Here is a 27,576-nt window from a genome sequence, read left to right as displayed (position 1 = left end):
GCCATGGAAATATTACAAAGCAATATTGTCCATGTGTGTGAGCTAACGTGTGAAGAATACACACTATTTGAAATCAATCATCGGTTAAAACTTAACATCTGTATCTGAAAACACGTTGCCTTATACTTACACACCTAAATTCAACAATTGACTGCCTTCCTTTTACTACTGGGGTAATACTAGCGTTCACAAAAGCTCACTTACTCCAGTTTCCTCCTTGAACCTGAAGAACATCCACCACCAGCACAGGAATAGGAACGAGGTTATTTCAAAAAGCATTCTTTTAGTATCACATATGCAACGAAGGAATGGTGTTCCACTATCACCACACACCCCTACAGGCAGCCAAACAGCACTATAACACATTTTGCACACAATCTATGCAGACTGGAATCCTCATTATCCCGCAAGAAAAAAAAAAGGAGTGGTACATGAGGATTTTCAGTTCATAACGCAACAAAATATCGTAACACATTACCCATGTTTTAACACTTTTATTTTAGAAAGTGAACATACCCATTAAAAAAAAGAAAATGCACGGAGTTAAAAAAAGTAAACATAAAACGAATGACAAGTTTTCAATAACATAAAATAATTTTACCTAGCGAGTCCCAACAATCATTAAATATACTTCCACCATAGAGAAGTTTTACTTCATTATATTACCAGTCTCTTGATTAGGTACACAAGACAACACTTTCCAGTAATTACCTAGTCATTAGAAGATCAACTTCAGGAATCACTGAATAATAAAATACATCATGGAGAAATATTTTCATACCACCTGGGAGGCAATCTAATATACATATGTCAATAAGGTACATCTTTGTGAGGTAATACAGTACACGGGAACCATTCCCTTTGCTTCTTACTGAATAAATTCTCCCGTCAGCAGCTCCACCAGCAAGTCAGCCACAGACTCTGTTGCCAGTTTCCAAACCCCAACAACTTCCTTCAAAGATTTTCCTTCTGTAACAGATGACACAAGTCAGGATGAATGAAGATGCAAGTCAAGACAACTCACACTGAAAACAGGGAGGCTGCAAAGAAAAGGCCATCCGCTCTTCCAGACAAGCACTAGAAAATTTCAAATCAGAAGCTTCAGCTTCTCAAGAACATTGAACACCTGCCCTAGCTTGAGCTTTGCCATGTGCAGTGAAGTGAAAGCATGAGGCGTGATAATTCCAAAAGTAAATGAAGTAATTTCCAAAATAAGGAAATCATCTCTCATATTTAACCAAAGTACACTACAAAAATCTTCAGATGCAGCTGCTCCAGTGTAACCCATTTGTAGTATTAAACAGACTGAGGAGGGGAAATATCAAAGTAGTTTTGTCGATGTAGTCTTCAAGATTAGTGTATTTGTCCTAGACCTAAACTAAAAGAAATCTCTTCCTAGCACTCCTGCATTGCCATCTCCAAAGAAACATCTCTCCCCACTTCAAAAAAAAGCAGCTTTTACATGTCTGGTCCACCATTGTCCTTTCCAGGACAGCCAACAAATAAATGCTGGAAGTGTTCCTTCCTGAGCCTTTTATGCTGTACTCCAGACAGCTGTCACAGCCCTGGGCCCAGGTCAGCCAGAACTCAGCAGCAGAGGAGCACAACCACAGGCTCTTGAGAGCCTGGCAGGATTTTCTGCTAGAAGGTTGCTAAGACAGACGGACTGGGTTCAAAGATGACGAACTCCTTAAGAGTTAGCCCACTGTTCAAATTACTTGGGAAGGAACAAAGAAAAAAAAATTAGGAATATTCAGGTTCTATGCAAAGGAACTTACCTGCTTTTTTCCTAAATGCTATACGACTGGCTTTTCACTGTCTTGTTTTTCTTCAGAGTCTTCATCAGATCCTGAAAAGGAAGACAGGAATGCTATTAGATCAGTTGAAAGAAGAGAGGGGGGAGAGGAGGGGAGAGAGGGGGAGCGGGGAGAAAGAGAGGAAAGAGAAAGAGAGCAAAAAAGGAAAAAGAAAAAAGCAGACCACCACTGGTAATGACTTATCCGAAGGCAATTCAAAGCAACTATTTCCCATAAAAATATTTTCTTTTTCTTTTAGATCTCTTATCTTTTCAGATGTTTCACATTGAAGCCTTTTTTAAACAGTTATCAAACCCAAACCCCAGCACTGGGATCATTTTTGAAATACTCACCCCTGTCAACGAATTCAGTTGGCAAGTGCTTCAAGTTTCCGCAACAACACACTCAGGACAACGAACTCCACATCTGCTCACTGACAAGCAGATTTTCCCACTTGCTACATCCTGCCCTTTGGGAGACAACTTCAGGAGACTCTTTCAAAGCAGCCAGAAACGTTGCTTTACAAATCAAGAATTTCTGTATCCAGGGCTCTGGCAAGTGGTTGTCTCACTCTAAGCCAGAACCCAAACAGCTTCCCCTGCCTCTCCCTGCCCAGTTCTCTTCTCCTCATCCCCTGCCTGCTCTCAGCTCTCACGAAGCCCTGGTAGGCCCCAAAAAGAAAGTGTAGCTGGTGACAGGGCTACGTGCCCAGAGACAGCTCCTACAGGAGGCATTGCTTTGCAGGAAGGTGGCTTGATGGATCAGTTGTTCCAGGGACAGCAAGAAGACACCAAGCAAGCAGGGTGAGCAGTGCTAAACCACAGTTCCGGAGATCCAATCCCAGCTTCAGGTATCTCTGCCCACATCTGAGGCGGCAGTCGGTCTTTGTCAGGGATGACTGAGGAATTATCAGCCCGTGCATTTCACCGTACATGTCTTGAGCAGTTTAAAAAAGCTGAACTACGGACCCACATTCCCTCTCACAAAGAATTAAAAAAGAAAGACAAAGGCATCAAGCGCTTTTTTTGGCCAAACTACTCTGAAGTCCTTTCCTTTCTCAGAATAGCATTCATGACTTTCAATTTGAAGCTCAAATTGTACAGGAACTGTAGAACTTTACTCTTCCCAGGCTGATTTTCCACTTGCTACTTCCAAAATGATTACTTGGCAACCAAGTCTAATGTTGAAGATGAAGGGTCAGCCCATACAAAGAAGCAAATGGAACAGGGTATGGCCCTGGACACATGTATCTTCAAGGAAGACATAAAAAGAGAAATATGCTGCAAATTCCAACAGAGTCTATCCTAAACGTCACCTCCTGACAGCAAAGACTTGTTTTCAGACATGTTGCCATGTCAGCAGAGAAGTTTACTCCCCTCTATCTCTAAATATTTTTCCAACTAATATGTAACGTAAATTGACCAAAAATTGCTGTCTTAGAACAATCTATAGTTTGTCTTATCTGACAGAAATGCAGAGAATTTTCAAGAAAGTATTTTTAATTGCGAACTGTTTTTACTGTACATCATCTAAGAGTTTCAGAATACTTTGTGACTACCAGTGTCTGTGTGCTTTAGTTCAAATTCATTTAACTGTTTATTTTGCTTCTCCTACCCATAAAAGGTGCTTAAAGACACCGAGTTGGCGGTTAGGGCAGACTAGGAGAAGGCACGTGGGGTGTTGCTGAAACCCAGGTGACAAGCAGCTACTCGATACGCTGAAAGCAATGGCACAGTCGTACAGCTGTAGTCACCACACGCATGCCGAGGCACCATAGCTCACTGCACACACAACACTGGCCCAGCCCAACTGCCAAGGAAAACCTTAGCTTCACTTACACTTATAGAATCATAGAATGGTTTGGGTTGGAAGGGACCTCAAAGATCATCTAGTTCTAGCTACCCTGCCGTGGGCAGGGACACCCTCCACTACACCAGGCTGCTCAAAGCCTCATCCAACCTGGCCTTGAACACTTCCAGGGATGGGGCAGCCACAGCTTCTCTGGGCAACCTGTTCCAGTGCCTCACCACCCTCTGAGTGAAAAATTTCTTCCTTAGATCCAATCGAAATCTCCACTCTTTCAGTTTAAAGCCATTGCCCCTTGTCCTGTCACAATATACCTTTGTACAAAGTCCCTCTCCAGCTTTCCTGTAGGCCCCCTTTAAGAACTGGAAGGCTGCAATAAGATCACCCCGGAGCCTTCTCTTCTCCAGGCTGAACAGCCCCAACTCTCTCAGCCTGTCTCCAGAGCAGAGGTGCTCCAGCCCTCGGATCATCTTCGTGGCCTCCTCTGGACCCACTCCAGCAGCTCCATGTCCTTTTTGTGCTGGGGACTCCAGAGCTGAACACAGTATTCCAGGTAGGGTCTCACAAGAGCAGAGCAGAGGGGCAGAATCCCCTCCCTCGACCTGCTGCCCACGCTGCTTTGGATACAGCCCAGGACACGGTTGGCTTTCTGGGCTGCCAGCGCACACTGCCGGCTCATGTTGAGCTTCTCATCCACCACCACTCCCAAGTCCTTTTCTTCAGGGCTGCTCTCACGCTGTATATTCTGTTGCCAAAAAAATCTCAGGCCGAATCCAGTGTAAAACTTTCAAACTTTGTTCCTAAAGACAGACTCACAGCTTTAACTAAAATACATTTTCACTTTGAATCGTTATACTCGACGTTGTCTTAATGCTCTGCCGTCCCTAGATGGAGCCCTAAGCCATTCATTTCGCCAAGATGCTCAACAACCAGACACAGCCATTAAACCGAAAAATACCACCAACATACACATGCATAACTCTGTAATGCAGGACGGGCAAAGGTATCTGCAGCAATTAGCAGCTATTAATATTTGAAATATGTTGCATAACACGGCACCACTCTACAGAAGAGATTTACGTTTTAGGCCAGAAAGACTGACATAGGGGTCAAATAACTCAAATCCACTGAACCCATAAGGAAATTACTCATTTCCTTGAAACACCTGAAAACACGTTCTTAAATCTTGCAGTATTTCCATCTATTTTTTGGCTTACTTGGCTCACACCTCCACTAGAACAAAGGACGTGATATGCAGTGTTAAGATGTAATTAACACTTGCCCTCTAATATACCAACACAGGTAGGCTTTTTATAAAGGGAGGGCTTTTTCTTCTCACTACAAGAAAGGAAAAGAGCCTCTGCTTGAAACTTCAGTTTGCTTTAGAGCAGTTTCAGGTTCACTGTCTATAGAATCATAGAATCACAGAATGGTTTGGGTTGGAAGGGACCTCAAAGATCATCTCGTTCCAACCCCCCTGCCATGGGCAGGGACACCCTCCACTACACCAGGTTGCCCAAAGCCTCATCCAACCTGACCTTGAACACTTCCAGGGATGGCGCCTCTACAACTTCTCTGTGCAACCTGTTCCAGTGCCTCACCACCCTCAATGTAAAAAATTTCTTCCTTATATCTAATCTAAATCTGCCCTCTTTCAGTTTAAATCCATTGCCCCTTGTCCTATCACTACATGCCCTTGTAAAAAGTCCCTCTTCAGCTTTCCTGTAGGCCCCAGCCCCAACTCTCTCAGCCTATCTCCATAGCAGAAGTGCTCCAGCCCTGGGATCATCTTCATGGCCTCCTCTGGACTCGCTCCAGCAGCTCAAACTCCTTCTTGTGTTGGGGGACCCCAAAGCTGAATGCAGCATTGCGGGGGGGGGGGGGGGGTCTCACAAGAGCAGAGGGGCAGAATCCCCTCCCTTGACCTGCTGGCCACACTTCTTTGGATGCAGTCCAGGACACGGTTGACTTTCTGGGCTGCCAGCGCACATTGCCGGCTCATGTTGAGCTGCTTCTTAGCTATGCTAAGATAGCTGATATAAGCTATGTTGAGCTGCTGCTTCTTCTTAGCTATGCTAAGACACTGTAAAGTTCCGAGTTTAGGCTGGATTAAGTAGTGCATTGCTGCATAAACACTACTGCTAACAAATATAAGATCACAGAATCATAGAATAGCTCGAGTTGGAAAGAGACCCATAAGGATCATCAATGGCAGAAACAAACAATTATCTCCCCCTTTCAGCTGCAGCACCATTTGCTTTCACACTTACCTTGTTTTTAACACCCTTGGGGCATGTCAGAAACCCCCCACTATGTGTTTTGTAATTAATCTGATAAGTAGTAACTAAACTGAACTACTGAATAGAAAAGAATCTTTCATTTTAGGATTGTAAAGTACATTTTTAATTTAAAAAGGAAAATATATTTTTTTTTCGGTTCACCCTTCCCGCACCTCACCCTCTGAGGGGGGAAAAATATGCAAGGCTTTAATGAAAACTCATTCACTACGCAAATGTAACTACCTGCTACAGATTCAGGAGGAGAATAGAACTGCCCATCAGAGAGGACTCCTGGGTGAAGAAGAGCGGCTCGTTCAGAAGCATCCTGTGCTATCAAAAATCCTAAAAGAAAAAGAAGCAAAAGAATAAATCCTCCATGCTATCACATAGGATCTTAAAGATCAAGTATTGATGAAGAATCTTAAAGATGGATGTATTATATTAGCATTCCTGCTTAAGTTGCTTCTATAAACGAGTATCTCAGGAAAAAAGGCAAACTTAATTTTAATTTTCTGTCTTCTACGTAACTTTGGGCAGCTAAGGAAACACACTGCAGCAAATCAGAGGTACTGTACACATGAATCAACGAATCCTTCCTTCTACTACGTGTAATTGCATGATTTGGATGCCATATCATAGAATTATGGAATGGTTTGGGTTGGAAGGGACCTCAAAGATCATCTAGTTCCAATGCCCCTCCACTACACCAGGTTGCCCAAAGCTTCATCCAACCTGGCCTTGAGCACTTCCAGGGATGGGGCATCAACAACTTCTCTGGGCAACCTGTTCCAGTGCCTCACCACCCTCTGAGTGAAAAATTTCTTCCTTCTATCTAATCTAAATCTGCCCTCTTTCAGTTTAAAGCCATTGCCCATCGATAGTCACTGGCTAACTACAACCCTGAAATACATTTGCAATGAACAGTGAGCTTCCAGGCATAACCAAACGAATTATTTTCTCACTTTGCCACTGTAAGACTCCTCATTAATGGCTTGCTTTTGCATACCTGTCTCAACATACCTAGTTACTCCAACCTTCAACTCCTTTTGGCTCGATTTCATCTAAAATCTGGAAAATACTTTGGAAACGACATGGGGCTTTTCTGGTGTGTTTAACACAGGACAAAAACCAAGAGGGGCTGGGAGAGAAGCTAATTCATCTCATCCTTACTGCCATCAACAAGTCTTCTGATAACAAGGTAAAGATGGCATTTTAGGTCAACATAAGGCTACTGAACTTCCATCTTTTACTCCCTGCAACATGAAGACTGGTGGGGAAAAATAAAAAAAGAAAAACCTTGAATCAGGAGGGCTGAGCAAGCCAGCAGTTATATATATATATATAAAAAAAAAAATCTCCAACTCAAACTACTTTCTTCATATCCATAATAAACTAGTTCAAAGTTGGACTTGATGATCTTAAGGGTCTTTTCCAACCTAAACGATTCCATGATTCTATCAGCCTAGAAAGTCTTCAAAGGAGACAATTACTGTACTTGTATCTCCACTCAGTCCAAAAGAGGAAGGTTTGTCTCCATGCTTAATGATGAGTCACAAGATACCAGAAGATATATACTGGATGGATTTTAGGTATAAATCCTGCTCACAGAAGGAAACTTGAAGAGCTGGAGATCTTCTTCAGTGGAAAGACGGTTTTGCCCCTCTTTTTTTTTTTTTTTTTTTTAAGTTACAGACAAAATATCTCCAAATTATGAGCACTGCTGCATTAGGCAGAAAATTGGTGTGCGTGGGGTTTTTTTAAAAAAAGTTTCCACTCCCAGTAAAGATAGGAGAGAAAAATACCTCATCAAAAAGCAAAAACTATTAACATCTGGCTTCAATATCTGCCTAGATTTAAGAGCAAATCAGGCACTATATAAGTACTACCACACAACACAATACAAACATGCCTACCACTTGTCTGACTTAATTGCTTAAAACCAGTGTTTTCCAGTGAGATCTCATCTTCCTGGGAATATGCAGAGTTCAAATAAAAAGCAAATACTTCTAAATAAATACCATCTATTTCAAGGAATGAAAAAAACAGAAAGTGTCATGGAATCCCACAAGGATTTGCCAAAAATATTTCAATTTTATGAATATGATCACCAATTATTTACAAGGATTTACCAAAAATATTTCAATTTTATGAATATGATGACCAAGCATTTACATGTGTATGTATCAAACACTTTGTGTGTGAATATTCCGTATAGAACACGCAAAAGTCTCTGAACTGGTTAGATTTCTCAGCTATTGAGATAAAAGTGTGATGCAGCTGTTTTTCCTCACCCCTCAACAAGAAAAAAAAAAGGCAAACCCCAATGTACTCATTGAACCAACTTCTTTCTTGGAGTGGTAGAAAAGAGGAGAGAAGAGATCAAAGTAGGAAGATTGCATTTCAGAGCACTAAAAAAATGGAGGCATCCATGCCCATGCCAAGTTCTCATTTTTAGGTGCCAGGCAAACATTCCCTTCTAACAGAGTTTCAGGCTGTTGGTCAGACTAACAGGTTTGCTGTATAATCACTCTCCTGCTGTTGAAACAACATCTGCAGCAGAAATCTGTGCTTTCTTTTCCTCACCACTCCTGCAATATTCTCTTCCACCTACATCAGTGGGTTTCCTCCATTTAGGCAAACATATTGAGCGTCAGGTGACCTGCTGCCTCATCTTGAAGAGACTGAAACTGGTACTTGCTCTGCTCTCATTCTATCTATGCACGAAGCAGACTCTCCACAATACTTCTTTCTTTTCCCTTTTCCACCTCAAAAGAAAAGTTAGTGACACTGAGTTAGTTATTGTACCTAGTCTTCCTAGGAGAGGAACCAGCAACTTATTCTATGCATGACCCAAAAATAAAATTTTAGAAGCTCAAGTCAGTTAAATTCTCATGTCTTAAGCACGCAAAATTTTATACGTTCCTAAATGCTTGACAAATTACTGATCTGGCCCTTGTAACTTTTAACTTTGCCTCCCTAAATTAACTAAAAACCCACTTTGCTGAAGGCTTATGCTCCTTTCCAGAAGAGGAAAAATTATGCCATACGATTTAATTTTTCCCACAGCTCTTCAAATTTTGAGAAGCTGAACGAAGCCTCCTTCTGCCAGATAACATGGGATCAAATGTTACCAATTACAGGGATTTAAGGGAAATATCAAAAGCTTACTGTTTTCTTCTTCAGCTTCTTGCGGTAACACTTTAAAGTCCAAGAACCAAGTTTCAATCCAGGCAAGTATGAAGGATATGATGGGCAGCACGTAGCCAAAAGCACCCTGTGAGAACAGCTTGAAGGAAACAAAACCACACAACGTTACAGAAATCACCCTGAAGAATCTGGCTTTCAAGAAAGCAACAAAATAAAAAAAATCATTTGATTAGAATATATACCTGTGAAATAATTACTTTTGCTAATAAAAAGGCACTGGTCACTGCTGTTGTAAACTGAAAGAGACAGGGTAAAAAACAGTTAAAACTAAGAACTGGATTTACTTTCTCATTTCTGCCACTATTACCAGTCGTAACTTTAAATATTTACCAACAACAGCAAGATCATAGATTAATAAAACATATCAAATATGATACAATTAAGTTAAAGTGCTATTAAAATAATCTCCTTAATAGAGATAAGTTTTAATACAGACATCTCCAAATCTTGATTTCCACATAGCAGATAGGCAGTTTAGATGCTACACAGGTGCTAGGTTATATAAATTGTGGTCTTACTGTATAATGAAGATGCAATATTTTATTCACTCAGTCCTTGAAAAAAATATCTGCCTATATATTTGGGAAAAAGCAGACAGCAATTGGTCTAAATACTTTTCACTACCATCCACATCAAAAGATCCATTTCAAATAACAAAACATCTTTGCATGAGTAAACTTGAATTAATATTCTAATTCATGTAATGATGTTGTGAGAAATGAATCACTTTGAAGACTTGATATTCCCTGACACTTACAAAATGGCAGGCTGCATAAAACGCCTGAAAAAAACCCCAAAAAAGCAGTGGACAAGTACTGTTCACTTAAACAAGGCTTCTAACTCTATCAGTGCATTTTGGTCCAGCAATTCTCTAAATAGTAGCAGAACCTAACTAGCTTCTGGTAAGCACAGGTAGTATTTTAAGATTAATGGTTTCTCCAAAACCTTTGGTGAAGTTTTTTATGCTTACTGCTTACCACCACGATGGGTTCGACCCTCACCACCCTCCTAACCAACCGCATCAAGCTGGAGGATGTCATTGGAAGAAATCCTCTAAAGCTACACAACTAAGAGGAAGGGATTCTGAAAGGCAGGCACTTAAAAATAAACACGATCAGAGCAGCAGTTACATTATCGATGCGTTTGTGCCGTGCGAATCACACAATTTCAAAAAGAATCATGACGTCATCTCAGACTCCTGAACAAACTGCATGCTGTTCACTTGAAGAAAGCTATAAATGAGCACATTCTACATGCACCTACCATGGTTTAAGGGGAAAAAATATAAGATCTACAACGTACTAAGCCAGAAATCTGCCTGTTGTACTATAATCTATAGTACTAACTGGTGAAAGTATGGATTTGTCACCAAGTTTTGCATTCTTTCTCACCCACACAGTACAGCAGCATTAAAGATCTTTGCTCCAGTCCACTTAAAAATTTATTATCAGTGCCTACAGTTCTCAAGAACTTCCTTTGTAAGAAAGGATGCATGTCCAACATTTTGTACTGGAGCATGACGCAAGACAGGTACTAGTGCTCAATGGCTGGCACCTAAAACTCTATTTTTAGAGTTTTTGCTAAGGATGTGGGAGTTAATACACAGCTGGATCTCTCGAAAAATAAGGCCAATTCTCCTTTTTGAAATATAGTTCACTGTTTCATGTGCAAATACATTTCAAATGTTAATTTAGCAAGTCAGACGTAACGAGCGGTTACAACCAGCCATCCATTCTGGATCCAAAATAAGTCTTCAATTTGAATTAACACGATACCTAAAATAAGGACCACATCCACTGTGCTACTGAATTCTTGTCTTTAGGCTGCAAATCCTCCAGAACGGCAGTTTTCAATCTGTTACTGTACAGTGAATTTTTATACATAGCATCAAGCTGATTCTTAACAAACAAGCGTTAAGAGGCATCTAAAAATGTTGTCTGTTTGACCCGTTCTAGTTAAAACTCCGTTATGCTTGGCCACTACTCACAGCTATTGCCCACCAATGGCGCAGTCTGCACATTGCATATGCAAGTATTAACACCTTAAATCGAAAGACTGCCAGTAGCTACAGAGAGAGGAAAAAAATAGTTGTTGGTTAATTCAGAACACAGAACCACCGCAAGACTCTCAGCTCACTGAAAATACTAACTGCGTACAAAACGACTTAAAATAGGGCAATCTCAGTTCTGTTATTGAGAAACAAGTTGAAATGTGCACTTATGAAACAGAAATAGAACACAATTTCCCATTTCTAACGCAAAGGGCACCGCTCACATGCCTATATAGGCTCAAATATGTGCGATTCCACAAATAAGTTGGAAACCACAAAGCTACACAATGTTCATGATCATTTTACCTGACCGCAGTCTAAGCAGTTACACCTAGACCCAGTCACTCCAGTAAATACCTTGAGCATCACTGGGCATCTCACTAATCTTAGTGGCATGCTACTGCGCAAGAATATAATCAGAAACTGCAAAGACTTCACAAATGCAATCAGAAAACAGGAAGAATTTTTTAAAACAATTTTCTACTTACTAAATTTTTAGTATCTATTGACATATCAATGTTGCAACAATCAATTATTCTTCATGGGGATGTCTGCAGAAGCAAACTGTTCCAAATATTTTGTGGTAAAGAAAGGTAAGTTATAGCATTTCAAGGCCAGAAAATGAAATCAATAGCAGATAGATGAGATTTCTGAATCTAACCCTCAATTTCCCTGGTTGTTATTTGTTATTAGATTGCCTTGAACTTGTTATAAAGGATGTGCTCAGAATCTAAAAAATGTAAAACAAACATTTAAAAATGAAGAGAAACCAAGGACAGGCATGGCCAGAGGTACAATGAACACGTTTAATCTTATGCAAATATATGTATGTTTCAGTGATGTGTAGTAGAAACAGAAGAAAACCTGTATAAGCCTACAAATCATTTTCTGGAATTCAATGACCTAGTCCCTTCCCAGGGAATAAAAGTCTATTATTTTGCAGTACATGTTTCTAACCCTTGGTTCAACTACAGGATAAAATAATTTCCAGAGCACCAAAATTTACAGGTGACATTTTTTGCTTTCTGCAGTAAGGTATATCATGGAGAACCTGCCAGCAAAATGATGATGGCGAGAGAAAGGGAGAAGTAGCAGTTTGCCAGCTTGTGAGTTTTTGTAACCAGTATCTCCTCCCATTTGACAGCAAATGGTCCTATGCAGAAGCAAGGACAGGTTTTTACACCAGTTTCAAAGACAGATTCTGGATACAGTCATCAATATAAAATGACTGATACTAATTCACCTTTGCCAGGCAAACAAGGTCTGGTAGAACTAATGATCTTGCAAAAACATCGGGCCCTTTGGAAGAGCTGTGAAGAAACACTTGCACATCAGTAACTTGGTCCATGCAGTGCAAAACACATCACAACTAGAGCTACAGCCTTGCTGAAAGACAAATTTCCTAATACAGCAGAGCTCCTCCCATGTGCTAAGGTGCCCATACATAATAAAAGAGAATCATACTTCATGTCAACTGATTTGGTACAATGTTAAAAAACACCTATTTGAGTTAAAACACGGAGATCTGAAAAAAAACTAACCTATACAGGCCACCCTGGGAACAAGTCTTTCCTCACTGCAACTGACTTATTTCTATGGGAGGACAAAACTAGCAGCTTAAACAAAATGATTCTGCAGATGAGGACTCTTGGTCTTGTCCTCTCAATGAATTATCTTTAGGTTTCATCAGCCTCACGTTCTTGACTGAGCTTTTCATCTGCTTTTCCACCCCTCTGAGACAGAAGGGGCAGAATTTAATTAATTTAATTTAATTTAAAAAAATTAAATTTTAAATTAAAAAGCACACAAATTAAGCATGCCTAAGCATCTCTATCCACTGGCTCCATGAGCCTGCTGCGAAAGTAGGACTGGGCAACCCCTAGATGGGTGAAATTTGGTACAAATCCTTCTGGTCTAAATTACCAAGACAATATGGACCCTTTCACAGGATTCAAACTAGGGAACATCTGTGGAAAGAGGAATGTGAAAAAAACTATACCTTTGCTGCTTTTTTCTGTCTTTTTTTTTTTAAAGAACACTTACAAATATATCAAAATATGAAGACGAGTAATCATACTTCAGGACTTCTTTCTCTAAGGTAGTCTCAATGCCTCCTTTTACCTACAAAGAAACAACAGCACACAGCTTTAGAACAGAGGTTACTGAAGCCAAAACACACACAAATCTGAAGGGTGAAATTCAAATTTTTTGATGTACAAAGAATACCATTAAACAAAGAACAGAGGACATTTATGCTCAGAATGTCAGTTTCAAGATTAGAATCATAGAATCATAGAATGGTTAGGGCTGGAAGGGACCTTCAAAGGCCATCTAGTCCAACCCCCCTGCAAGGAACAGGGATATCTCCAACTAGATCAGGTTGCTCAGGGCCTCATCCAACCTGGCCAATTAGTGTCCTTCTTTGTTTTTCATGAGTATATACAATTTTCAAATTGAAAACATTTAGGATTATCATCCGGCCTATGTAAGTCAAATTTCAGCCTGTCTCAAAATAAAAGCAAACAAATTGTTGAGGGAAAAAGAAATTATTAAATGTAAGGTCTGTTACCTAAATTCACAGAACATTTTATGTCTCATAAGGAGGATTAAACCGGCTGATCAAACAGCCACCCAGAAACGAGCTCTAGTTGGTCACACATTAGCAGATAAAAAACAAAACATGAATTCTGAACTCGTACTCCAGATCTTCTCCTTATCACATAGCTACTACCGGTTTTAAGAGAGCTGAGCAAAAAAATCCACTGTAAAAAACAGAGAAGCTGCAGCTATTAGCCCATTCTTCCACAAACAACTAACAGCCAAGTTTAACTCTTTCATTTGCTTGAGGGCGTTCAAAATTACATCTTCCTTAGCTACTGTGTTTTTTTCCAGTGGAAGGACTCTATGGCTAACTGACAAATAAATTTCGAAATATAGCTTCCTCTTGGTTGTTCTTCTACAACCAGGTGTGATATAAATAAGGAAAATCCAAGCTGTTCACTGCGTGGCTGCAGGAGTACCATGTTAACACAAGGATGAGCAGAGAATCACGACAGCCTTGATTTAACGTTTGCTCAAATTGCCACGGAGCTAATCCCTGAAGTGTTTAAAAATCAATTATGCCTAAGCACACCGGATAATGGTGACAAAGGGAAAGCAATACTTAAGGAACTCTAGCAGCAATTCTGAAGTCCCATTACTTATGTACTAGTGATGGACAGTCTTAAACCAGTGCTATGTGACTTCCCAATGAACAAAACTTCATTTAAAAAATAGAACAAAAAACCTAATCATGCATCAGACCCCAGATATGAAATGATGGCTTCTAATATTATGTCTGCTGAAGACAAAGAACTGTTTTTCATTCTTGCTGACATTTGGCAGTGTAAGACTCTGTTTTATAATATGTTCTGAGAAAAGCTTTGGTTTAAGGCAAGAAAACTGCCAGGATCTTGAGGGCCCTCAATGCTGCAGCATTCAAACTGAAACACCCTAAATTGGCAACATTTTCTATGCAGAGTCTTAAATATTCTGAGTGCACTAGTATGAAAATTTGTACTCTGAATCCTCGATAAGACACAAACCCAGACTCTGCTCCTCTTAGTTGAACAAGAGGTTGAGAAACTAGCCTAAAAAAAGAAATGCATCAGAACACTATGCTGCTTTTCCAAGACAAGCGAGCTTTACATACCAGATGCAACAGTCTTTCCACCTAGGGAGACAACGGAAATCCAGTCCCAAAATTACAGCATTCAGGCAAGCAAAGTCGGCGTTCTCAAATTAAATTAGAAAGTGTATTTTCCACTATGCCAATTAACTACTTGAACACTCAGCTCCTGAAACTTAATAATCTCACATCGATAACCAAGGTTATTTATCTTGTAAAAGAATGCTCACAAAAATATCTTTACTCAAGATCTTTCTTGACTAGAAAAAGGATTCCTCCCACTTTTCCTGTGTGTCCTTTCTTAAATGGATACTTTAGATTACAGCTTAAAACCCAGCTCAAGAAGTAGGACACTACTTACGAAATAGTAACAAATCAGCTACCCTGTTGCTTTCTGGAAATTTCAGGAGAACTGAAAAAGTTCCAAATTAGAAAAGGTGGCAACTGTGGGAGTTTATGCTGTTTAAATGCACCCTGCCACACACAACGTATACTAAGTTTGTCTCAAAGAAAACACATCTCAGCAGAAGAAAGGTCTTGGCCACTGGAAGTCCTTGCAGGGACTAACACCTCAGTGAAATACCACTGAGTTAGTCAGAAAGCAAACTCGACTACTGTTAAAATTCACACTTCTTGTCAATTCAAAGACATGCAGTAACATTTCTGTTTACTCGCTGCCTGAAGAGTTCACTGGATGTCCAGGGGTTTCTCCAGCCTGGTTCACAGACTACAGGTACATCAAAAGGTTTAATGATGAGACAATAACGAACCATGGATCCTAACGACTAAAAGTAGACACAGCCGAGTAGATACTATACGTTCATGAAAGCTTAAAAGTAAGAAGTTGTTTTAATTTAAATAGGTAAAAATAGCATATAATTTGGGACAGAAAAGAGCAACTTATTAACTACTCCTGAGGTCAATAAATTAATCAGTCAAGTCTAAGGGTAATGAAAAGACAACTCACATTTAATTCTATTATCCACAGCAAGGTTATGAATAAGAGATCAAACGTAACAAACAAACAGAAAGTCCTTCGGACATCTGAAATGCCTTTCTTCTCTCTGCCTTCATACGACTCGATCCTTGCCATCAGCTGCGCCGGGTTGATGGAGTGGACATCCCGCAAGGAAGGACAGGATTCCACACTGCTACTGTGAGCATTTTCTGCATCACCTGAGACCCGATTCATCCTGGGTTTGCTTAGCGTGGTCTTCTTCCAGTTCCACCATCACTAGAAGGCTGATCCATATAAGAAGAATTTCTAAACAAACAAAACCAAAACATGTTAGTCACCAAAACGCCAGAATTCCAGCAGGTATTTTTATCTTACCATGTCAGTTCTCTTTTTGCTAAACTGATGACTAGGAAAATTTGGCAAGCAGGCTCTAAGAATTGTTTCTAAAATAAGATATATCTCACTCTCTTCATCTCTCAGATGATTTGTGAAACAAGAGAATTAATGTCAATTAGACCAGTGGGAATATGGAAGCACTGCCTGGATTTAGAAGGCTTCATTCTCCACGTTGATAGAGTGAGATCATTAATGGGAACAAATAGAAAGCATTGACGTTTTTAACAAAAAAAACCTTTTTTTTTTTTAAGAAATCTTTAAGATTTCTGATTCTGATTTATTAACAGGAAGTCAACTTAAACGGAGTTTCACACAAAATTCTTGAAAAATGGCAGTGTTAGCTACCAGCACACCCAGAGCTGAGGCAACCAGAAGATTAAAAGTCTATTAAAACCCCTGAATACTGTGGTAATCCTCCATAAAGCAAATACACTGCTGTTTGCTCTAAAGATAAATTCAGCTGCTACGACAACTTACGTTACTAAACAGGGTCTCCTGGAAGAAAATGTCTGCAACCCAGTGGTTAAAGGTAACGCAATCACCCTCAGTCTCTTCTGACTACAAGACTTTAAAAAAAAAAAACCCACCCTAGAGCAGTTTGATGTGTGATTCACTACATGACTCCACGGGAACCTTTTTCCAGTTAAAGTTCTAGAAAGAGCCGACTAAGGTCACAAAAGCGTCAAGGAAACACACAGAAAATTTAATTTTACACAAAATTTAATTTTATGCAAGATTAAGCTATACATCAGCCAAGCTTCTGGAACGCTGGGGGAAAACCTTTCTGAAATTCAAGAACAAAACTTTTTCTTTCCCTATGTGGGCCATCTTTCAGTGAACCACAGACCAGAACAAGAAACTCTTCTCACTATTCTGTCCCAGCAGTGTTTCACCTCTCAGGTCTGCAAGAACAGTCAATGCCCAAGAGGAACTGCAGACAGGGGGCTGCAGCACAGCGTTAGGCAAAGATGAGGATACAAGGACACAGGGGAAAAGGAAAGAAGGCGCAGGGAGCTGCCAGTGCACAGACAGCACAGCCGAGGAAGAGGCAGGCCAATGTCCAGGTCAAGTCACACCCACAGTCTTCAGGTAGCTCAAAGTCCACTTTTCTTCGGCTGCGCTGCGAGAACTGTAACAGACCCGCACCGAGACAGAATCCGCCTTGCCAGGGGAGGCTCCACGTGCAGGGAACAGGAGACCAGAGGCAATCCAAGCCAACATCGATCACCAAGCCAATAACAATCACCAACACAACGAGGACATGGAGCTGCTGGAGCGAGTCCAGAGGAGGCCACGAAGATGATCCAAGGGCTGGAGCACCTCTGCTATGAAGACAGGCTGAGAGAGCTGGGGCTGTTCAGCCTGGAGAAGAGAAGGCTCCGGGGTGATCTTATTGCAGCCTTCCAGTACTTAAAGGGGGCCTACAGGAAAGCTGGAAAGGGACTTTGTACAAAGGTATATTGTGACAGGACAAGGGGCAATGGCTCTAAACTGAAAGAGGGGAGATTTAGATTGGATCTAAGGAAGAAATTTTTCACTCTGAGGGTGGTGAGGCACTGGAACAGGTTGCCCAGAGAAGCTGTGGCTGCCCCACCCCTGGAAGAGTCCAAGGCCAGGGTGGATGAGGCTTTGGGCAGCCTGGTGTAGTGGAGGGTGTCCCTGCCCATGGCAGGGGAGTTGGAACTAGATGATCTTCGTGGTCCCTTCCAACCCAAACCATTCTGTGATTCTGTGATTCTATGATTGTTGCCTGTAGATTGAGCCTGTGTCCGCCTCTGATCTGAAGGAGGCTGGGTTCAGCTGGCACATTGTCTTTTGGCTCCAGGCAGTGCCCTTGTTCGGGTTATTCTAGACAGCAGCTTCAGGAAGGCTGCGTGGTCAGAAAAGTACATCCTAGGAAGGAATGACAGTTTCAGACCAACGGGGTCGTTCTCTGCAGTGCCTGTGTCAAGAACGTTCACCAGGAAGACGAACAGCCTGTAATTCCTGATATTGCAAGAAACTCCATGGGCAAACTTGCCTGGAGAGGTGGAGTTCACAGAATACTAACAGTGCCACTGGATACTAACAGTGCCGCTACCTCCTGTCATCAGAGACACAGGAGAGAGCCAGAAATGGCCATTCCCTGTGCAGTCTCAGCAGCACACGGCTCTCCACAAGACGGGGCGATTTGCCACCTCCTGTAGCTCTTGCACTTTCCCTTGTCACACTTCCAGGCATACTTTTTCAAGCTAAACTAAGGATTGCACCAGCCTGCTCCTGGCTACACTTGTTCCCAAGCATTAGCACAGTGCGCATCTGCCCTGAAACGAGTCAGGAAAAGAAAATAAAATCCTGTTTCTACTTGTATCCTTTGTGTTGTGTGTCCTTCAAAGTGGTTGTGGAGCTGAAAAAGCCCTGGCATTTCAAATAACAGTCTCATTGTTATTCAACTCATCATGAGTGCAGGAGGAGAGAGCGGGAGGGCACACGCGGGTACACGCCAGGATGGGAGGGCACACGCCAGGATGGGATGGTTGGGACCTAAAATGATCATCCAGTCCAACTGCCTGACCCCAAGAGGGCTGACCAAACAGTTCAAGCATGGTATTAAGGGCATTTTCCAAACACCTCTTAAACACTGACAGGCCTGGGGCATTGACCACCTGTCCAGGAAGCCTCTTCCAGGGTTTGACCACCTTCTTGGTGAAGAAATGTTTCCTCCTCATGTCAAGTCTGAACCTCCCGCGATGGACGCAGCTTCGAGCCATTCCCCCGTATCCTGGCACTGGGTATCATGGAGAAGAGATCAGCACCTCCCTCTGCACATCCCCTTCTCAGTAAGCTGTACAGAGCAGTGAGGTCACCCCTCAACCTCCTGCCCTCCAAACTAGACAAACCCCCTGCCCTAAGCAGCCGTGTCTCCCAGCCCCTTCGCTGCCTTTGGTGCCCTCCTTGGGACGTGTTCAAGGACCTTCCCATCCTTCTTCCATCGCGGGGCCCACAACTGCAGCGGCACTCGACAGGAGGCTGCACCACCACTAAACACAGAAGGACAGTCACCTCTTTGCACCGGCTGGTTATGCCGTGCTCGATGCACCCCAGGATGCCGTTTGCCCTCTTGGCTGCCAGGGAACACCGCTGACTCCTGCGGAGTCTCCCAGCAACCAGCACCCCACAGTCCTTTCCACAGGGCTGCCCTCTCCCAGGGTAGACTCGTGTCCGGTGTTACTCCACCCCAGCTGCAGAGTCCGGCGTTTCTTCTTGTTAAACGGCAAGCCACTGATGATTGCCCAGTGCTCCCAGCCAGCCAGATCCCTCTGCAAGGCCTTTTGGCCCTCCAGACAGCCAACAGCCACCGCTTCACCCACCGCACCCTCTACCTGCTCCCTCCACACTCAGACAACTTGCCCAGAAGGACGCTGTGAGGGACTGTACCAAAAGCCTCACCCAATTCCAGAAAAAAATACATTCACTGCCTTCCCTTCAGCCACTACCTGGAGGAAATGACAGAATTTACAACTTTACTGAAACCTCAAAACACTTCAGAGGGAAACAAAACATTCCAAGAAAAGAATCCACATTGGTGTATTTGTGATATACTTCCAAACAGAGAATTAAATTCCAAAACCTATCCAAGGGAACTGAAGATTTTACTTCTATTAATAGCATTAACTAGTACAATCAGTGACAAGTAAAGGAAGGAGTTTATTAAAATTAGGAAGGGCAGGAGTGCACCCGTTCCCTGCCCTCAAAGTCTGATGAAGACTTCAGTCTGTCTTTAACCAGAGATGGTTAAAAAAAAGTAACATGAAAATATTTTCTTTTCCTATCTGTCATAACTGCATACATTCACTTTCACTTAATTGCTGTGCTAAAAATTTTTTTTTTTTTAGAACTTTCAGAAAACTAGCTAGGACTCCTGGTGAGATCTCACTGTCATAACTGATACACAACGATACTCAGAGGTCTATCAGACCACTTGAAAGACACCTGCTCTACACCTAGTAGCAGCCTTTATAGTCATGACAAGTTGTCTAACAAGTGATGCAGTGCATAGTTTATCACCCTGCTTACTCCTTGGCCTGTTAAATCAGAGACAGCAGCTCAATCTTGAAGCAGATGAAACAAGAATATTTGACGCCGTACTTACTCAAGCTGACCCAACTTATCTTTTTCCCATTAATTACTTCACAGCATATTTGGGAATTTTCAGACTACTCTGCCTTCTTTCGCTAGACATGTTCTTATTCCAGTTAAAGCGCACAGTCCACAAAAATACTTGGGTTTTATAATCTCTAGCTTTAAAACGGGAGGCAAAATTTTTTAACTCTATAAATAGGTATACCATGGTACTAGACATGTCTATTCAAAACCAAAATCCACCGAGTAATAGAGGACTACAACATAACCAAATACAAGCGGTTAACATTTGGAAAGGGGACTAAAATAGGAAAGATGTGTCATTTTAATTGATATGTGACATTCTAATTAACATTCAGGGTACATTATGTCATTAAAAGGCCCAAACATAGAACCCCCACGCACAGAATGAAACGCAATTGCTTCCAAACAATATCAGGGGTGTTGTGTCTGAGGAGCAGGCACCACTTAACGCTCACGGCTGTGCTCTGCAGGGAGGAGAATCAGGCCTGAAGGAGATGTGGTACAAAGACAGAGAAAAGATGACTAAAAAACCTCTGCCAAATCTGCTCTTAACTCTTCTGCCCATCTATTACCTGCTCTCTGAAGCTGACGTCACCCACCCAACACCGGCTCACAGGAATAAAGATTTCACTGCAGGTTTTACTCCCCTCAGCATTAAACACTGAGCAACAAGAACTGATAATCAATTCAGCTTCTCAAAGTTAAAACAAGTGTAGGGCAAATAAGCCTTTTACATATCAAAAGCATATCTATTTTACCACGACAGCATTTGTCTAAAGGCAAAATGTAATTCTTTAAAGAGACCAAACATCTTACTGATTGCCTCGAACACCAAGTGTGACACTGGTTTATCACACAGGATACTGGTACACATCTCTGTTTGCTTTCTCCAATTCAACAACAAACATAAGCCCCAGGGCTGCTAGCCAGATACTACTTGGACAAGAAAAGCTCTTCTTTTGCTAGCACAGAATGGCCAGACTCTTCATGAAATATGTCACTCATTTTCTGCATTTAGTGGGAAACACTCGGGATTCCATCACCCCCTCAAAAACTATTCTACAAAATGGCGCGAAAGTTTTCTTCAGGCAAACTCAAGCCCTGGAAATTCTTCACAGCTCTTAAGAAACTGTCCCAGTTTTAGCTGGGACAGTTAGCTCTTCTTTTTAACAGCTAGAAGAGCTCCGTGTTTTGGTTTTACTCAGAGGCTCGCTCTGAGAAGAATGCTGATAGCAAGTTGATGTTTGAGACTCCAAGGACTTTTCAGTGTGCTGGAGTGCAGAAACACGGCGGGATAAGGGGGGAGCATAGCTGGGACAAGGGGGACACGATTCTCCTTGTGATTTGTGGTGGAACTTAAGATTGAGGGCCAAACTGGCCAATTAGTATTCCATATCACGCAGCGTCATGCCCAGTATAAAGTGAGGGGCAGCCGGACAGAAGGGCTTTTGCGCTTTGGCTTTCGCTGCTTTTGCTCTTTTGCGCTTGCTGCACTTCTGCTCTATTGTTTTTCTTTCTTTTTCTCTCTCTCCCAGTACTCCCACTCTCGGAGTACTATCTCTCTCTCTCTGCCCCTCTCTATTTCGGGGCCTCGCGTTCGTCCGGGATTGCAGCTTCAGGACGAGACGGGCTTCGCATACAAGGGGGTGGTGAGCATCTACACTGTGTATTAAATCATCTGTATTGAATTGTTCTTATCTCAACCCACGGGTTTCCCGTTTATCCTTTAATTCTCTCCCTCATTCCTGGGGGTGGGGGAGGGGGAGTGACCGGCTGTGTGGGGGGGTTTAGCCTAACCCACGACAGAAACACAGTATTGTAAGAAACTGATATCCATTTTAGAATACAAGATAAACTTTTGTAAGGTTTTTCACTCTTAACTCCTATTTTATAGCTCTTGAAGATGCTTCTAAACAAAAGGAAGTATCAGGTTTTACATATTGCCTCCATTTTTGTCCTTATAAGTCTTAAAGGACATTGTAAGGAAATAATTACCCAGTCCAAGTAGCAGCAAATTCTAGCAAAGATCTACAGCTGTACCTTCAGCATAAAATATTTCTTCTAACGCATCTGCATATAATTCATCCAGTTTTTCTGTCAGTTAACTCCTGATGTCTGAAGTGATGCTGTTTCAGGGCTTCAGCTGATGACTGAGTAGCTGACCTTAACATGAAAAGCATGATGTCATTACAAGATATTCAATTGGTTCTTTACTAAGACTACTTTTCTTTCAACCTTTCATTTTTCATCTTACTCCCAGTGGAATTTAACACAGTGAGGTAAAGAGAAAACATACGAGTTGTCTTTTAACACCATCACTAAGGATTTCAAATTAAGAACACATTTTTAGCAGATTTACAGAACGTTTCACAAGGAACATTTGTGTTCCCTTCAAGTGACTCAGCTAAGCTGTGAAACCACAGTTTCTGCTGTCACAGGTGTGATTTACCATTACCACATCACCAACCTCTTCTGCAAAAGCACTGACAATATTGTGCTTGCTGACTGAATTCACTGAATGAAACCCATTAATACTCCTTACCTGGAAATAAGGCTTGACCCTGGAAAACTTTTCAACAAATAGAGTTATTAAAACATACGTTTAACTAGGATGGTCTGATCAGGTTTAAATACAGTTAAAAATCAGGTTAAAAAGTCTAAATACGTTCTTTTGCATGAATGAAGGCCTAGAACAATTGTGCTAAACTCATTTCGAAAAGCTCATGGCTGAACAGTAGAGAATTTATGAAAATTAGAATGCATTATGTCAAGAAAACCACATTCTAGCCCAAACACACCAAAAAGAATGCCTAATCCATCTGAACTAAGAGTTTAGTAATTCACAAATTTCAGCGTCATTAAAAAGGTCAAATATTTCTTTCTTGACGTATCGAATCTACAAAGAACAACGTTCATCCTAAAAAAGTCTAACAGAACCAACAGAAAAATACTTACAGGATCTGTGTCATAACAAGAGGACCACTGGTGCATTTTACCCAAAGTATCTGGCCCTCAACACTATCAACAAGCAAACAAAAAGCTAATCACTCTGCATCTGGTCTACTTAAAATTGCAAAGCTGACGAAAAACATCTACTAAAAATAATAACAGCCCTATTTGCTTATAAATAGAAATAAGCCTTCTTGCAGTGCTAGATTAACTAACAATCCCCCAAAACACTAGGATTTCCAGCATAAAATGAGAGCTCTCACTAGCGATTAATGCTCAACACAATCCTACATCATCTTATATAAGTTAAGATGACAAAAAAAGCATAATAAAACGTACTGGCAGCACTGCAGAAACACTGCGATGGCCTTACACCTCTAAGCACATCAACATGCTATTTTTTTTCCAAAAAGACTCTTGATCTTCCAGTTTAGGAATGCATTCACCACAAATACATCTTAATCACTGAATCAACTCACACCTGGCTACCACCAAACTGGGAGCTGACTCCCAGTCGGTACTTCATCAATGAGCAACTTTAACTCAGTACTACTGCAGCTCCAACTGCAGATGCACCAGCGAAACTCTTAAGATCCGTGCAAAACGCTGCATTTCGAGACCGAATGACCCACTTTTAATTTGGACGCTGAAATCAGGCAGCGCCTCCCCAAAATTCCCCTCGATTCAGTCCGGCGCTGGAATTAAACCCCAGCAGAACGTTTTCCCGGGATGGAAAGCAGAGGTTTGCACGCCCCGCTTTGTTCACGCCGTCAGCGGCAGGACAAACGGGTCACTGTAGCTCCGTGAAGATGTCTTTGCTGAACCAGGATTCCAGGAAGAGAGGGAAAAACAATCCTCCTCCAGCCTTCCGCCAGGAGAGGTGGAACGGCAGGCCGGGGCGCGGGGGAGCACACGCAGCTGTCCCTGAGCATCCCCCGAGCCCCCGCAGCCACCTCCTTACCGGAGAGGGGACCTCCGCCCCGCCGCCTCCCGGCACGTGACCTCCTCCTCCTCCTCTTCCTCCTCCTCCTCTTCCTCTCCCCACCCCCGCCGAGCGCCGTTTCTCCCCCACACCCTGCCCCAGCGGGGGACAGCGGGCGCCGTGGCGGGGGAACAAAGCCGCCCTGATGGAACCGACCGCCCTCCGCCGCCCCCTCCTCAGGGAGCGCGGAGGCAGCGGGGAGGGGAAGGGCCCTCGCGCCGCTCCCCTCAGCCGCGCGGCCTCCTCGCCTGGGGGCGCGGCCAGGCCGCCCTTCCGCCGGCAACCCCCCCGGCGTCCCTCTCGGCGGCGTCCCTCCCCTCGCCCCCCGCTGCCCGGCGAGGGCCGGCGCCAACGCTTACCTCCGACGCGCCGCTCCGGCCCGAGGGAGACGGCCCGCACCGCAGCCCAGGCGCCGCCGCCGCCGCAGGCCCCGGGGACTGGCGGGGCGTGGCCTGGCGGCGGAGGGGGCGTGGCTTGTCCCGGGGGCGGGGCTCAGCCCACCGCCCCGTCAGGGGCGCGGCGGCGCGTGGCGTTGGCCTTAATGGAGGGTGTGGGAGGTGCCGCGGTGCCCCGGGATGGTCCCGGCTACTCGTCGCCGCTGTCGCTGCCGGCGAGGGCTCGGGCACGGTACGAGGGCTCGGCGGACAGGCGGCGCCGGGCGTCGAGCCCGGGTGGAGCGCGGGTGGCCCACGCGTGGCCGTGTGCCCCTCAGTGGGGGATCTCTTTAGATGTGAACGCCCCCGGGTCGTAATGAAATAATCAAAACGAGCAGGGAGACTGAGAGCGTGGTTTGCTTTAAGAGAAATGCGTGAGGCAACTGTGGGGAGGGAGGGGGAAAGGGGTCTTGGATCGGATCTAGGAGAGAGGAGAAATCTCTGTCTTCAGATGACAAATTGATGTCTGATGACGCAACGTGCGCTGGCAGCCCGGAGAGCCAGCCGTGCCCTGGGCTGCACCAAGAGAAGTGTGGCCAGCAGGTCGAGGGAGGGGATTCTGCCCCTCTGCTCTGCTCTCGTGAGACCCCACCTGGAATACTGTGTTCAGCTCTGGAGTCCCCAGCACAAGAAGGAGATGGAGCTGCTGGAGCGGGTCCAGAGGAGGCCACGCAGATGATCCAAGGGCTGGAGCACCTCTGCTATGGAGACAGGCTGAGAGAGTTGGGGCTGTTCAGCCTGGAGAAGAGAAGGCTCCGGGGTGATCTTATTGCAGCCTTCCAGTGCTTAAAGGGCCTACAGGAAAGCTGGAGAGGGACTTTTTACAAGGGCATGTAGTGATAGGACAAGGGGCAATGGCTTTAAACTGAAAGAGGGGAGATTTTGATTAGATCTAAGGAAGAAATTCTTCTCTCTGAGGGTGGTGAGGCACTGGAACAGGTTGCCCAGAGAAGCTGTGGATGCCCATCCCTGGAAGTGTTCAAGGCCAGGTTGGATGAGGCTTTGGGCAACCTGGTGTAGTGGAGGGTGTCCCTGCCCATGGCAGGGGGGTTGGAACTGGATGATCTTTGAGATCCCTTCCAACCCAAACCACTCTATGATTCTGTGATTCTATGACCTGTTGGATTAATGTGTGAGTCTCTTCCCCCATCTAGGTAGCCTGTCTCCTCTCTTCTGCTAGCTTTCTCAAAACACGACCTCGCAGAATCTCACTGAGGAGAAAACAGTGTTTGTTCTGCGTTTTCTGTTCTTCAGGGTGCACAGAGGTCATCCTGATGGCTGTAGAACTGTTTCAGTTCCTACTGCAAGGAGTCAAAGACGTCTTGCATTTTTCAAGGAAATTAAGTAAGGTTTGTTGAGAAGACTTTACTAAGCTTTACTAAAAACAGTAATTAAATTTCTTAGCACAATATGCTAAGGGCTATGCTTTCAAATCTACTGAAATTCGGAGATATCTTCTTGTGTATGGCACACAGTCTTATTATTAGATGCCCTAATTTCAGGTCATCTCAGTGAGCTAAATGACACCTTAATTTTGAGACCTGATAATCAGCTTCTGCTTTTGGACACGAAATTGAGAGATGTGTGCATTTACATTCAGTAACCACTCAGGTAACTTCAGACAGATTAAACTATACAGACGTCGGCTTTGAAAGTCCTTATTTATGAACAGATTTAACCAAGCAGTCTTGTGATTACAATGCTGTCCAAGGAGAGGACATTTAGCAGTGCAGACTTGGAAAAAATGAGCCGAGCGTGGGCTAATGGGCTAGTTTTCTCAGCCTGTGCAGAGGTATTTTCCTAAACATCAGTGAATCTGAAAGTAGAGAAGGACAGATGACATTGGATGGTGTAAGGAAGGACTCTGTGGTTTCTTCAATGGTGCTTTATGAACAGAGGCATGTTTCGCTGACCAGCAACCGAGTTTTGTGTGCAGGTAATGGAGCACCTGCTCCTCCTTCCGAAGGAGTGGAGCAGGTTGCACGCAGGTCTCAGACAACATTCCACTGAAATTGTTACCTTGGACTATGTTCACATGGGCCTATTACAGGGAATTAAGGTAAGAGTCTTTGTAATCTTCTGGAGCAAGAAGAATGGAAAGAGAAGCACGGGGTCAGGGCTCGTGATTTACATCCTAAAACCTTCCTCATTTAGTTTTTCTCTGCTTCTTTTGAAGTTCGTATTTTCAGTCTTTAGGTCTGCTCCCACTGTAAAAATTGTGTGGCAATAATAAGTTCTTTGGCCAAATAAGTAGCCAGCAGCCAGGACAGGTTAATGTTTGTATGTTGTTCTCAGTATGCTTATTCTCAGCTTTGTATTCTTTCTTTCTGGGGAAAGACCATTAGGGTTCAGTACTTCTTAGAGGGCTGAAGGAATCTGAATTCCCTATTGAAAAGTGCTATTGTTACTTGTCAGATAATAGGTAAAATCTAATTATAGCCGCTGGATGTAAATTGCTTCCTAAATATTCCTCGGCTTTGAGCTGTGGCAGGCATAGGGCAAGAGGGATGCCAAATGGAGGCAAATATACCTGAGCTCTTCCTAATGCTGCTCGGTAGAAAGAGAATGTGTCAGTCCAAAATGCTGGTGGAGGGGAGTTTGGGAAGGAGCAAGAAAGCCTTCTTGTCCCTTGGCTTTACCAGGGAATGGATTGCAGTATAGAGCTTGTGTTGGAACTGGAATATGGGTGATCTTTTCAGCATGATCCTTCACCCAAGGCAATTAGCAGATCTGAAGGCAGAATGTCTCAGTTAAGGCAGGACACTGCTCTTTGCTGTCCATGCTGGCTTTGGGACATCTGTCAATTGTTCTCACAGCAGCTAATGCTCTAAGGTGAAGCCTGGGCACTGCAACAGTTATCTTTAATATGCCTCATTACATCAAGTAGATGGATGTACTTTCTGATG

General features: G+C 43.2%; 1 protein-coding gene across 4 annotated transcripts; it reads right to left on the bottom strand.

Moving 5' to 3' along the window:
- Nucleotides 1-575: 575 nt before the first annotated feature.
- On the bottom strand, nucleotides 576-24,637 carry STARD3NL (STARD3 N-terminal like). 4 transcript variants are annotated; one of them, XM_086614975.1, is made up of 9 exons: nucleotides 24,596-24,637; nucleotides 15,773-16,069; nucleotides 13,182-13,259; nucleotides 11,076-11,153; nucleotides 9,271-9,324; nucleotides 9,050-9,167; nucleotides 6,125-6,223; nucleotides 1,775-1,849; nucleotides 576-966 (listed from the first exon to the last, which is right to left on the bottom strand). In XM_086614975.1, exons 2-8 carry the CDS (start codon nucleotides 15,995-15,997, stop codon nucleotides 1,797-1,799), a joined length of 705 nt encoding a protein of 234 aa, XP_086471101.1. In that variant the 5' UTR covers nucleotides 15,998-16,069; nucleotides 24,596-24,637; the 3' UTR covers nucleotides 576-966; nucleotides 1,775-1,796. The 4 variants fall into 4 exon arrangements, with proteins under 4 accessions (XP_086471101.1, XP_086471103.1, XP_086471102.1 ...); XM_086614977.1 differs by lacking the exon at nucleotides 6,125-6,223; XM_086614976.1 differs by lacking the exon at nucleotides 11,076-11,153.
- Nucleotides 24,638-27,576: the final 2,939 nt, after the last annotated feature.

Source organism: Tauraco erythrolophus, chromosome 7 (genome assembly GCF_009769465.1).
Source record: "Tauraco erythrolophus isolate bTauEry1 chromosome 7, bTauEry1.pri, whole genome shotgun sequence".
NCBI lineage: Eukaryota > Metazoa > Chordata > Aves > Musophagiformes > Musophagidae > Tauraco > Tauraco erythrolophus.
Note: the sequence above shows the minus strand (reverse complement) of the source record. Positions and strands in the feature narration are given on the sequence as shown.

What these genes read in the sequence shown, in the direction of transcription:
- STARD3NL (XM_086614975.1), bottom strand. Translation starts at nt 15,997, where the DNA reads ATGAATCGGGTCTCAGGTGATGCAGAAAATGCTCACAGTAGCAGTGTG. An exon ending in CTTCATATTTTGATATATTT is followed by an intron (nt 11,154 to 13,181) that starts GTAAGTGTTCTT and finishes CTCTCTCTGTAG; the next exon opens with CTACTGGCAGTCTTTCGATT. An exon ending in CAAAAGTAATTATTTCACAG is followed by an intron (nt 9,168 to 9,270) that starts GTATATATTCTA and finishes GTTTCCTTCAAG; the next exon opens with CTGTTCTCACAGGGTGCTTT.